This window comes from Cryptomeria japonica, chromosome 11 (genome assembly GCF_030272615.1).
Source record: "Cryptomeria japonica chromosome 11, Sugi_1.0, whole genome shotgun sequence".
Classification (NCBI taxonomy): Eukaryota; Viridiplantae; Streptophyta; class Pinopsida; order Cupressales; family Cupressaceae; genus Cryptomeria; species Cryptomeria japonica.
The window spans coordinates 204,346,595-204,359,921 of NC_081415.1; the positions used below are offsets into that span (position 1 = coordinate 204,346,595).

Sequence of the window (13,327 nt, forward strand, 5' to 3'; positions counted from 1 at the left end):
CATAAAATAAAATAAAAAAAATTTGTACTTGTTTTATTGTTTTAGTTAATGATGAGAGACATCATTTGAAGAGCATGAAAAGTACATTGTGAAATCATTAAGAAAATCCAGGATAATATAATTTGCCCTATTTCATACATATTGTGTTATTTGCAAATCATTAATAATAACGTGATACTGTTATTTGAAAGAATAAATTTAAATAAGACAGGATATCGATAGTATCGAGATGATGGATAGCCCATTTAATTTGCCGGCTTTTAAAAGACATTAAAGTTGGACAAGGATTTTAGGGTTTTTACTGTCCCTCTAGGTTGTACGAGAGAGATTTTGATTTTCTTGTATACATTCGCGTTACATTTGATATAAGAGAAGGATAAATTGCAGGCCGAGTTGGCGATGAAAATAAGAGAATGCCCATGCTATTTGAATGATGTTTACCTGAGTTGAGATGAGCATCTGCATCTGTGTGATTGAGGTGAGCTTTGGGAAATAGTAATGGCCAATATTAGCGTGGCTTCGGCGCAAGCAGGGCCATGCTTTAAATTCCTGTGCGTTAACGATGGCGTTTGTACAGGATACCCAGACAGCCCTAAGTGCTGCAACATCGGCGACTGCGGGAGTGGGGTGGGATATTGTGCCGGGGTGGGATATTGTGCCGCCGCATGCTAGCAACTGCCTTCTATTACCTTTGCCTCATAAAAAAAATTTGAATTGAATGGTTTGTTGTTTGTGTGTTTCAGCAATCCTTGCTCATTTGTTTCAAGCTTTATTTAAATCGTTGTGTGGCCGCTATCCAACAAGTTAAAACTATTTGTCGGTAAAAAATGATTTACTGTCAACCTCAAATGTTGTTGTATCTCTTGAGATGGTGTTTGGGCCTGTCAATTAATCCGATATTTTAAAAACTCTTTATAATATGTAGAAGAATGCACATTATAACTATAACAATTTTCAGTATAACTACATATAAGCCTGAGATGTATTTGATGAGTACAGTTTATTTACAAATACATAGATAACAAATTCCATAGGAAGTATTTGAGTGACATAAATGATCCATTTTAGCAATCTATGTTTTCAGAGTTTGTAGAGAAAAATTTTAAAAAATAATTAGTAGTTAAAGTTTATGGATACAAAGCCAGTTTGCATGTGAACTAGATCTAAAACAAACAATGCTAAGCTCACATAAAGCACATGATATTGTCATTTTAATCCACACATAATTGCTTGCATCCATTAATTGCATATAATTATCATCATATGTATCAATCTAAAAATAATATGTCACTCAAGGTATTCATGTATTTCTCTTTATTTAATTATTTATGTTGTGATTATACTCATCTTATATTACTTTTTTTTTCATCGGTAAAGACAACCATAATTATATTGATTATGCAGAATTTACAGAGCTAAGATAGCTAATAAATTTTTAACAGAATTCAAAATGGAAGCATCTATATGCCTTGTTATAAGTGTAGAAGGAATGCAACCAAGAAGTCCATAGAAGGAGTAAGGTGTCCTTCCAAATTTAGCATATATAAGTCTAAGATTCCCTTTTAAAAAAGTTAAAGTCTAAATGGCAGAAGCTTGCTGCCCTATTAACAGAAATTATGCTGATAAGAACAAAATACTCGCTCGAGAGTCAAAATAGTAAGCTTTAAAATAACTAAAAGGGGACCCAGCTTGCAATTTCCTTGTGGGCTTCAAACTACAGGTGCTCATTCCTCGCTCTCCCACGGCCTCTGCTCGGAGGGCGACTGCTACCACAACCTAGTCTGGACCTGCAATGACCCCTGCTAGCACCACCCCTACATGCCTGTTCCATTTGAGGGTTCTCATCTTCTATTTTTGAAAGCAAAATACCGTTGCGTCTTGAAAACTGGATTAGGTCGTCATCTCTACCCGAGCCTTCTAAATTATCTCCCAGGAACCACCATTTAAGGTAGCCTAGGCCAACTCTCGCAAAAACCCAATGCATATCCAAGTCTTTTCCTTTCAGGTCGAGTAAGAAAGGATAATAGTTAATTAGTTCTCCATTAGCATTGAATAGGATTCTATCGCCTGGCCGAGGAGGCCCAAAGTCATGAATTGCCTTATTTAGAATTTCTTGGAGCTCTTGGGTGACCTCCTCTAGAAAAATCTTCTTCGTGAGGGTCCAAATTGCTTGCTTGGCAAGTTTTAGGTCTCGCAGAGAGACAAAAAACCTTGAGGAGATGCTAGTGTTGTCCCGTGGATACTCGTCTCTATTCAGGTGTCCACTACCCAAGATCATCTTGACTGCCAATATGAGAGGGACATCCGAGTAGAGGAGGAGGTGCTTGAGCCTCAAGGCTGTAATTTTTTGGAATGAAACTTGGCGCGTCGATGCCGAGAGGGAAATTGGAGTCTCTGCTCCAAAATAGGAGATGGCTCTGGGATACACACTCATTATGAAATCAAAAGGAGGCTCTATCGACATGGTTGGCAATGCAGGCTATCAAACAAGAAGAAGAAACCAGGACTCTGAGAATAATTGGCAAGAGAATGAGAATGAGAACAAAATACAGAAAACCAATGTGAAGAAGTAGGCTGGCACACTCTTTAACGCCAAATAATGAGGGATGGATATGCAATAAATTTGCCAGCTAAGGTGGCGAGGGATGTTTGTCCTTGGCATGCCAAATCTCTCGTTTAGGCCATGTAAACCATAAGTTTTATTTGACAGTTTGGTAGCTAGATCTCGTAAGGAGGATCGGGGAAAGCTTAGGTCATGACTACAACTTGGATGACGTAATTGAATATGAGACCACTCTCCCCGAAATAGGTAAGATTTAAATTTAAAATTGAAGTAGCCATTACACTTAGCTGCCAAGGTTAAATTTAATGTTTGCCTTATTAGCGAAGCTTTAAATGGCTTTCACATATTCTTGAAGAGACTCATGCGACTAAATTAAAATCCTCTGAGACCCTTGCCTGTCAAGTGTGATGGTCTGCATGAATAACAGGAAGATTTCCCTGATCCCAACTATAGAGATAGGCTCCTTGAGCAGCTATTTTTGAGAGAGCATCTGCCTCTGAGTTTGCTTCTTTGTAGATGTGCTTAGCTTCATAGTTTTCAATCATGTCAAGGCTTGCAATTATGTTTTCTAGGATTCCCTGCAATCTCCAATTTGGAGTATTTTTCCTCTTGATCGCATTTATTGCTATCTCTAAATCACCCTCCACTAAAATGTTATTTAAACCATGTTTTGTGCAATCTATTAGTCCAAATTGCAATGCTTTGAACTCTGCTATGTTGTTTGTGTTTGGGGGGGTCGGCTTTGCCATTTTCCCAAGAATTGCTTCTGTGTGATCTCTGATTACATATCCTATGCCTAAAGGACCCGGATTGCCTCTAGAAGCACCACCAAAATTTAGTTTTATCCAGCCAGAATTTGGAGGAGACCAGATAGCGACCTTTCTCATATTGTCTTTTTGCCCAAAGGAGGGAGGAATCTTGATTCCATGCCAGTTTTTCCTAATGCTTTCATCCCATGATGAGAAGGCTTTAGGTAGTCCCAAAGAAAAGGCTATCTTACAATTAACTGAATCCACTATAATCGATTCAATTGAGTTCAAGATTGTTTCTATTCTTCTAGATTTGTTATCAAATAGCCTACAATTCCTCTCCTTCCAAATTTCCCAAACTAAACAGGAAGGGGATACTTCCATAATTAAGCTCAGGGTGGACTCCTTAGTTGGGATAGGCCTGCTTTAGAACAAGGATTTAATGTCATTTGGTAGAGTTGTGATCAGCCCAATTTTAGCACAGAGCCATCACCAGCATTTGGACGCAAAGGGACAAGTGAGCAGTAGATGATCCACTTTCTCTAATTGAGCTTTGCACATAATGCACCTAGAGGTCCTACGTACCCCATTTTTATGAACTTTTTTGCAGTTAAGATCTTCCTCTGATAGGCTAGCCATGCTAAGATCCCTACCTTAGGAATAATTTTAGAACTCCAAAATAACTTCTAATGAATATCCAGTTGATCATGAACAACGTTGCTGACTAGTACTATGTAACCATCTTTAGGATTGTAGAGCCTTGTTTTAGAAGGTGCCCAAATTAAAGAATCATTCCCTCTTCTTGGATTGACATTTCTTTCTTTTAAGAGATCTTTGAGTTGATCTAAATCATTCCTAGAGGTTGGAACTCCTTCCAATGATTTCCATCTCCAACTTTGAGAGCTGGGTGAGTCATCATTAATCGGATAATCTCTCACTCTGACACCCCAGTGATGCTTAAGCCAGTTCTCTGTTATAGGAATGTTAAGTGAATTCGCAATAGGTGGGTAGCCTCCCCAAGAATCTTCCCAAAAGAGGCTTGATGCTCCATCCCGGATGTCCCATGTGAGCTGTTCTGAGATCAGATTTTTGTAGGAGATTAAAAAATTCCATGTTTTTGATCCCTTGGCTAATGAGTTTTCTCTTAGAAGATTGATAGGTTCTTGATTTGGTAAATATTTGGTAGCTAGCATTCTAGCCCATGTGATATTGGGATTCTTAATGAACTTCCATACTAGTTTGGCCCCTAGGGCTTTGTTTTGCAATTTGAGGTCCTTAATGCCTAAACCCCCTAGGATCTTGGGCTTGATTATTTTTTCCCATGCAATTAGAGCTATTCTGTATTTTTCCTCAAAGTTTTGCCCAAAAAAATTCCTCATTTTCTTAATTAGAAAGGCATTTGCACCTACTGAGAGAGATAGAATGGATAATAGATAGATGGGCTAGGTCGATATTACTGCTTGAATCATCACTAGTCTTCCTGCTTAAGACAGCCATTTCCCTTTCCATGAGTTTTAGGTGTGATCCACTTTTAGCTTAAGAGGATCCCATGGTTTAGCATTCCTCATGCCATGATCAATTAGGATTCCCAAATGGATACAAGGGAGGGATCCTTCACTACAAACCAAAATTGCAAGTATTTACTTGAGTCACTGTATTCCAAATAAATTATTAATTAATCTAATTCTTTTTAATTGAACCCTAAAATTTAAACCAACAACTATTATAATAAATTTAAAATACAAAACATAAAACATTTGTAGTCAAACAAATATAACCAAGCACTATATTTTTTCTACCTAGTTATTACAAATGTAATTACCAAGTGGCAAATTAAAAGAACAACTATTTTTTTTCTTTTTCTTTTCCAAATGGAGGATTTATATTGTGAAAAATTGGATTAAAAGATAAAGCAACCAAATGCAAAAATGGGATAAAAACTTATTTTTAAAAATTTGAGGCATTTCAATAGTATTAAATATACAAAGCAAACAAAAATTTAGAGTTTGGCACATGGATTGTGGAATACAATTTTTTTATTTTTTATGTTCATAATATTGATTATTATTATTATTATTATTATTATTATTATTATTATTATTATTATTATTATTATTATTATTTGATATTCCTCGTGAAACTCACTTGCTAACGTAGTTCATATTATTGATTATTTATTGCATTATATAATGCATACTCTATACTAAATGTAACTATTTCTTTTGAGTAGACAATACGATAAAAATCTTAATGATATGGTAAGGATAAAAAGATATAATAATTATTTCAAAAATTAATGTAAAGTCTTTGCTTACATCTATAATTGTTTTCAACAATTGTGATCAAGACCTTAATATCAAAATTTTAAGACTACTTAATGCAATTCTAAGAGATTTCCACAATCCATCATATAATTATCAAGAGTGCAATTCTGGATTCGATTGTGTGTAAGATTTTTGCATCAACATTTAGGATAACTTGATGCCAAAATCTTACACACAATCAAATCTAGAAATGTACTCTTGATAACTACTTAATGTGTTCATTGTAATTTGAAGTAAGATAGTCTTCAAAATGCAGTCGTAAAATAGTCTTGTAATTTGAAGTTTATGCATTGATGCAAATCAAAATGCTATCCTTCAATGAGGTTATTGCCCTCCCATCGCTACTTCATGAAGATGTTTTATGGCCTGATATACGATTTTCTGAGCAATGATATCCCTTTCAATTCTTTCTTCATGGCGGGGGCATGACTGGGGACATTGGCCTAATAAATTTGGTCACTAAATTATCTGCTACCTCATGCTTTTGTGAATACAACCAGCTTATCACTGTATTCATTTCATTTTTAATTAAAGTTGTCTTTCTCTTCTCTTTATTAGAATCCTCTTACCTACTAGTATATTTTGGAACAAATGGCATAGATGTTTTGTGACTTGTCTGTTAGTTTTTAATTTTTGCTTCGCTTTACCCAACAAACTTTGCAATTTCCATCCTATGTTCAAACTTTATTTAGCCACAAACCCTAACTCGATGTTCACTTTTACCAAATAAATGGTGCCCATACCTATTATAACTCCCCTATAAATCACATTTTGGATTGATTATTGTTCCAAGAGAATGTAAGAGAAGGAGCGATCTCAACTTGAACTCCAGTTTGTGATTGACACACATGCTAATGGGATGGTTAGAAAGTGAAAAGAATCCTGTCCCTACATTATCTTATTTTTATAGAAATATTTTTTCATCTTCCAAAGTGTCGGTAATCTTTGTTGGTCTAAAAGATCTTTGTTTATTTCTACAAAATATATTTATTGATCAAAAGAGGTTTTAGAAGTAAGTATTGGATGTAATTTAAAAAAGGAAAATAGGTTTTGAAGGGACCTGAAACCTTAACACAACAAAATAGTCTAGAAAAAGGGAACCAACAGGAACCAAACAATTGACAACAATGAAACAAACAAACAAACATGGTCAATGCGGAAACAAACATGGTCTTCCTCTCCTCTAAAACCCATTAACACTATAATTCTTCACTAGGTTGGAAAATAGAAGGTGTAGTCCTATATTTTAAAAATTATTGAAGAATTACACAATTAGGTGCCTTGGAAGCTAAGGAAGATTGGATTAGTTTCTTGTTTGATATTTTATAAACCTTCTCTATCATGATGTAGAGGAAATGACCTTAGTGTTCTTAACATAAAAAATTTATCCAAGGAAATCTGTTACCAATTTCTTCTATTAGGAAAAAATTCAACATGATTATAACTTAATAAGAATAAATAATACTAAGTAAAATAAACGATAAATTGCAATGAATTTGAAAGGAAGATTCAATATATCTATCATTAATAAAATAAAAACTCCTTACAATTTGTATTGCTTTGGCCTTCCAAAATAATAGATTTGTCTTTCCAATTAGCAGTAATTTCTCATTCACAATCCGTACATTATTTCTCCAATAATATTGTAAAGGAAAATTATAACTCTATTTCATGTCAGGATGAATGCTTGGTGCTCACTCAAAATGTGTTAATATAGAGTAATCATTAATTACAGTTCATTTATTAAAGAGTGTTCAAGACTTCCATCAAGAAATTAGTTATGTTGACAACTAGAAGATTGAGTAAGGATTCCATGGATCCCATTGAGATTAGAAATATTGTCTTGTATGAAGGTTTGTGCAAAACAAGTTGACTTGGTCTCTTGCATCCAGCCTTCCCTAAAAAATTTTACCAAACATTACACTTTATTTGTTCAAAGCATGTCTCATATATTTAATGCAAATGTATCCTAGGTTAGGATTCTTCAAACTCGATGCCTTATGGATAATGGGAAGAATCAAGAATACAATAGTATATTTGTATTGCAATTACCTATTCTTGACCTTAGATTTGGTTGAATTACAAGAAAAAAGGATGAGGAACTCTTGACAAGTTATGGTGTGAACAAAGGAGGACCAATCCATGCAAAGGAAGATCACATGAGGCGGAAAGTTGAGGTTAGAGTTGCTGGATATACTATCAAGCTCACAACCACAACACTTAAAATTAGGTACATGCACTAATTTACTCTGTATTATGAACACGGTGGTCGACGAATTAAAGTGACTGCTTCAATTTGGTGACTGTCGAAAACTAGCTATGTATTTCTAGTAGAGTTGTATATTTTATTCTTATTCTCTTTTTCATAACTGATGTTAAAGATGTACCTTATATTATTTAGCTTTTATTAACTGACACATACATGAGATGCTTGGGACATACACCAATGACTATGGATTTGCAAAGTATTATCAAGCACATCATTTCCTAATTTACAAGCATCGTGTGAGGATATTGTATTTTTTAAAACCTAATAGCTTAAATTGACTCGACCTATAACTTTTTGATTGATTTGCCACCATTACTTGGGGGTCTATGCTTTAGTTATATAGATAACATATATAGTGAGTTCATAATTGTCATAACTAAGGTAGAAGCTTAAATGTAACTTTATTTAAGCTTTGGGTGACAAAATCGACCTATTCATAATGTGTTTCTATTGACGGAGAAGGCCTGATTGTTAATGTCCACCATTAAAAAATAAGACTCTAATTTGTTCGATTTAGCTATTCTGCTACTGGGTTGGAGGAATTATTAATCAGTGTTGTGTATTGCTTGCCTTCTTTTGCTATCTTTTTCCTCAGAGATGGAGGATTGAAAAATATATATTTATCTCAAGTAAGCCTTTATGTGTTTAATGGGTTCATCAATAGCCAATGTGTAGATGTGGGACAACATATTGACATCTTAATTTCCTTTTCCTAGTCACTGATTTTATTTGAGAGACAACATATAGACATATTATATTCCTTTTCCTAGTGACTGATTTTATTTGAGAACATGGTGTTGTGCTCATGGTAACTGTATCACGGACATTGGAGGTACTGTGAACTGAGAAGATGTATTTATAGAGGATTTTTGTGTTTCCAATGAATTGTTTTGGGAGGGCAGAGCAGAAGTTTTGACCTGAAAATTATATGAAAACTGCATATTGGTTATCAGTGAAAACCTTGGAAATCGTGATTAAATTTTGAGGAGAGTTGTATTCTATTAACTCTATTTGTGGTCAAATAATAGATAAATAAAACCAATCCAACTTAAATTATATCTCTCCAATTTTTTTTATTTTTTATTTTTTTTATTTATTTTTTTGTTGCATAAGAAAAGGATTAAGAAATTACATTTGAAAAATAATCAAATGCCCAACTGGCATATAGAATTCAAGTAACATACATAAAATTCTGCAATTCAATGATTACAAAAAATTGTCCCCAAACTTCGACATGCAAGCTCTCTACCTACATAGTCGAGGTAAACAGCAAACAAAATAAACTCGAATCTAGCATGATATTTATGACAGAATTGCAGCAGCCCACTCTTTATAGTTAAAAAAATCAGTGTCACTTACACCTAAATAGATTAAATCTTCTGCGTCATTCTCAGCAATGTTAAAATAACGTAGCTCATAGACATTGCGATCTTTATTGGAAGCTATCACTCGCAACCAATCCCTGACATTATGCTTTTTCAAATACTTCTTTGTCAAGTACTTCAAATATCTTTTAAAAAAGACCGTCTCAGAAGTGACACTGAGCTTGTTCTTGTCGCGGGAGATGGTAACCACATCACCCAAAACCCCTGTTTTACCGCCGACCTTGATGCGATCCTGCAAAAACTTCTCAAAGGAGGCGATCTTGCCTTCTACTGGCTTTCCACAGTCGATGACGAAGGTGTTAGCCTTCTTTTTCCCTCCCTTTGCGGGCGCCGCTCCCTTCTTTGCTACTTGAGGACCCATTTCGTCTGCTTCTCTTCTCCTCTGCTTCACCCGCCACAGAAGCTTGAATCTTCTACTCGCGAACAAAAAATGTTAGGGTATTCCGAAAAAAAAAATATGCGTTAAAACCCTAAATATATCTCTCCAATTTTTATTATTGTAATTGCCTCTTCCGCCGACTTTATCTTGAACCAATTGCCAGAGCTGCAATGGAAACTATACTAAACAAATAATATCAAGTGTGCTTGTCCTCAAAATTTCCATTTCACTGAAGCATTTCATGTAGACATACTAACTGATGCACACTTGATTAGGGATGCTTTTCTTATTGTGCTTTCTTTTCTTATAGACATGGCATTTTAAAAAAGATTTCAAATCAGGTTTGGAAATCTTGTTTGGGTTCATGGATATTCTGACCATTGTGAACATATTTTCGTTGAGTATACCAGAAGCCGCCTGTCCTATTCCATACTTAAGTTGCTAATTTTATTTTAAGATATGTTATGATGTCCAAGGACAACCATGTTGAGGTTGGAGGAGACCTCGAGCATGAGTTTCATTGTACTCCTTTGGAGCTAAATAGTCTAAGAAGTACTAAACATGCACAAATTTTATACGATATTTGTTCTTGCAAAAGAGAAATAAATTTTACATTCCAAGGAACCCAGTTGAGTAGCTGAGTGCATTGATGTCCAAGTGACATTAAATTGAGATTTCATCTGGGCTGACTTTGTACTCTTTCATCAGAATTTTCCTCAAAAGGCTTAGAGTTAATCATAAGGTTTTGGAGAATAAAAGTCTGGTTATAGCTGTTGTAGTTCTTCACCTTATCATGCATTCAGTAATTATATGTACTCAGAGTCTTTTCTCATGGAATTTGCAATTTAGTATTGGTAAGGCTACACTCCGCTAAGCTTTGTACACGTTGTGGTGAATGATAGGCTAAATGATGCCTATGTCATATAAACGGCAACTACTCATATAGTTGAACTATCTATTTAATGATTTATTATGCATTCGTTGTAATAAATTATGATTAAATCCAAAAGCATTTAAATATATTCTCTAAGATACGGAGTTTAAAAAAAATTTAAAAATGATCTTTTTAGTTATTTAGCTTATTAGTATTTATCTCGAGGAACTTGGTAACAGATCTCCTAAATGGTGTGTTTTGAACAATAAGGGAAATTTTTGTATCATATATTTGAATTTTTTTAACATGCCATATGCTTGTTCAGACTGAAGGATTAGTTTCAGATTTGAGTGACTTATAAAAAACTTGTTACTTTTGATTAGCGTTAATTTTGATTTAAGAAAAGGATAAATTACAACCGATCAAATAAGAGAATGCCCCCCCACTCCCTGTTTTGACTTGCTTATTAGTTAGGTGAAAAAGGGTAACATGTTTACCATAGCGAATTGTGATGAAGGAAATTCACAACAAGGCTTGATTGCTCATCCAAGCACATTATGGAGCTAATGCGGAGTGAGAGGGTGAACTCACGATTCTAATGCCAGTGACGGTGCAAGAATTGGAGCTTCCTAGCTCAAGATATGATAGATTGAAGAAAAAGTACAGAAATTAGTGTTTTAACTTAAAAACATAAAGTCAAAAAGTGCATAACACAGAAATATGAAAGTGACACTTTCATTTGTAACTCTCTAACTTTTTGGCACTATTCAAAATTAAATCTTTGCAATCCTAAAGAAGCAAATGACTAATTAGGTCAAAGAGATTATATTGACCTACATTTATGTGAATAGCATCATGATATGATTGTGGAAATCAAGATTTGATTGATTTATTCTTGTCTCCACCCAACACATCAATTTGTTAACATGTTTGACTGGTTGCACTATACCCCTTTCTCAAGGAATAAATTCTATATTGTTTGTGTGCAAGTCAATGAATATCAAATGTCTATTTATTCTATTGTCTACATACATGTATGAATCTTGTGACTTGACAAGGTATCTCTTTCCATAGAAATAGTTTCCTTATCACTAAATGAAATTCTAAGTATTACATGCATTGTTAAAGCTTTATTTCATCCCCACGCAATTTTCTTTTAACATAGTCCCATTTGGTTATTCCAAATGACCCAAATAATCTAAGTAAACCCTCTAAAGTGAAGTGTGAGTTCAATGGTCTGCATTGAATTTCCAAATATCTGTTTCTCTGATTGACTGTTAATCGTACAAAGGATGCCTTAGATAAATTTATGAAATTAGTTTTATTTTCCTACTATTTCAAATAGAAAATGCACATGTCAACTAGCTTCACATTACTAAGTGCTCATTTAACAATTAATTAAGATATAGAGAAGTCCAACCACATATGCAAGATAGGACATCCAATTTCCTCTACATTTCTATTGTATGTGGCTATTAGTAAAATAGTTTTATCTATCTTCTAGTTGATAGAAGTTATACAATCATGAGACTCATTAAATTACTTTTTTCCTACCATGTTGAGTAGTATGGCCAAATAGGAGAATAATATATGAGTTCTTTGACCATCACCCGTTCCATCATTTTAAATTGGTAACAAACAACTCATCAACTCAAATATTTTCTCTATAGATAAAGAATATGTATGTAGACAATGTCTTGAGTAGTACAAAAAGAATTAAATGAGTCTTATGATTATGTTTATATTTGCTAGAGCGTGGACCAAAAAAAACTATACAATTGTCAGTATTTGCGACAACAATGTGCTAGCTTGCATATGTGGTGATACCTCTCTATATAGATTGACTAGCTATTCAAAGAACAGTTAGCTACCTAACACATCCATTTTCTACCGGAAATAATAAGAAAATATTAATATCAGAACTTTATCTAATGTGTGCATCAATCCATTAGCAAACAATTATATGAGTAGATATACGAGAATTCAATGAAGGCCATAGATCTTTCACTTAGCTTCAAAGGCTTTAACGAGAATATTTGGGCCCTCGATGTTTCCAAAATAACAAGTGACATTTTTTTACAAAAGGGTACTATCTTATAAGAGAACTATGTGGGCATGTAAACAAGGTTTTAATAGTGTCTATAAACATTGTTAATACATTTAGCTATAGGGAAGGTATTTCTAGCCACGAGAGAAATATTTCAAGCCATGAGATGAGAACAAAGTATGTACCTTGTCAAGCCATAACATGCGTATAATTACATACCTAGTAGTGTAAATAGGTATTTGATAAAGTCATTGCCTTGGACACAAGCAAAATAAAATTTAGTCCCCAAGAAAGGGGGATATTGCAATCATTCGAGCGAGTGAACCACTCAAATCCCAATCGACACAATCGAATTATGGAACTAACCACATAAATATATCTATCATTATAAGCTCTTTGATCTATTTGACCATTTTCGACTTTAAGAATTTAGAGTTATAATTTTTAGAACCAAGAATATATTGATGAGGGAGTAGTTATTGGAGAACCTAGAAAGAATGAAGAAAACTAAGTACCAACTTAGATATGGATCTCTGATTATATGTTTGGCATTCTTATTCATGAATAATTTTTTAAGTGCTAAGAATCAATTTTTGGATAAGTTTACTCCCATAGCGATATAAATTAGGCAGCATATTAGGAGTTTTGTAACAAACAATAAGGCTTATAATGCACTATATTCTGTGTGGTTTAAGAATATGCAAGACACTGTGCAAGAAAGATGTAGGTTACCTATT

At 34.2% G+C, this 13,327-nt stretch overlaps 2 protein-coding genes across 2 annotated transcripts; both read right to left on the bottom strand.

Moving 5' to 3' along the window:
* Positions 1-2,961: 2,961 nt before the first annotated feature.
* Positions 2,962-3,450, bottom strand: LOC131067644 (uncharacterized). Its single transcript, XM_058002736.2, has one exon. The coding sequence runs from the start codon at positions 3,448-3,450 to the stop codon at positions 2,962-2,964; it is 489 nt and encodes a 162-aa protein (XP_057858719.2).
* A 5,757-nt stretch (positions 3,451-9,207) lies between these two features.
* Positions 9,208-9,746, bottom strand: LOC131067645 (large ribosomal subunit protein eL22y-like). The gene has a single exon (XM_058002737.1). The coding sequence runs from the start codon at positions 9,649-9,651 to the stop codon at positions 9,208-9,210; it is 444 nt and encodes a 147-aa protein (XP_057858720.1). The 5' UTR covers positions 9,652-9,746.
* Positions 9,747-13,327: the final 3,581 nt, after the last annotated feature.

Coding starts and splice junctions, on each gene's coding strand:
- LOC131067644 (XM_058002736.2), bottom strand. CDS start 3,450: ATGAGAAAGGTCGCTATCTGGTCTCCTCCAAATTCTGGCTGGATAAAA.
- LOC131067645 (XM_058002737.1), bottom strand. CDS start 9,651: ATGGGTCCTCAAGTAGCAAAGAAGGGAGCGGCGCCCGCAAAGGGAGGG.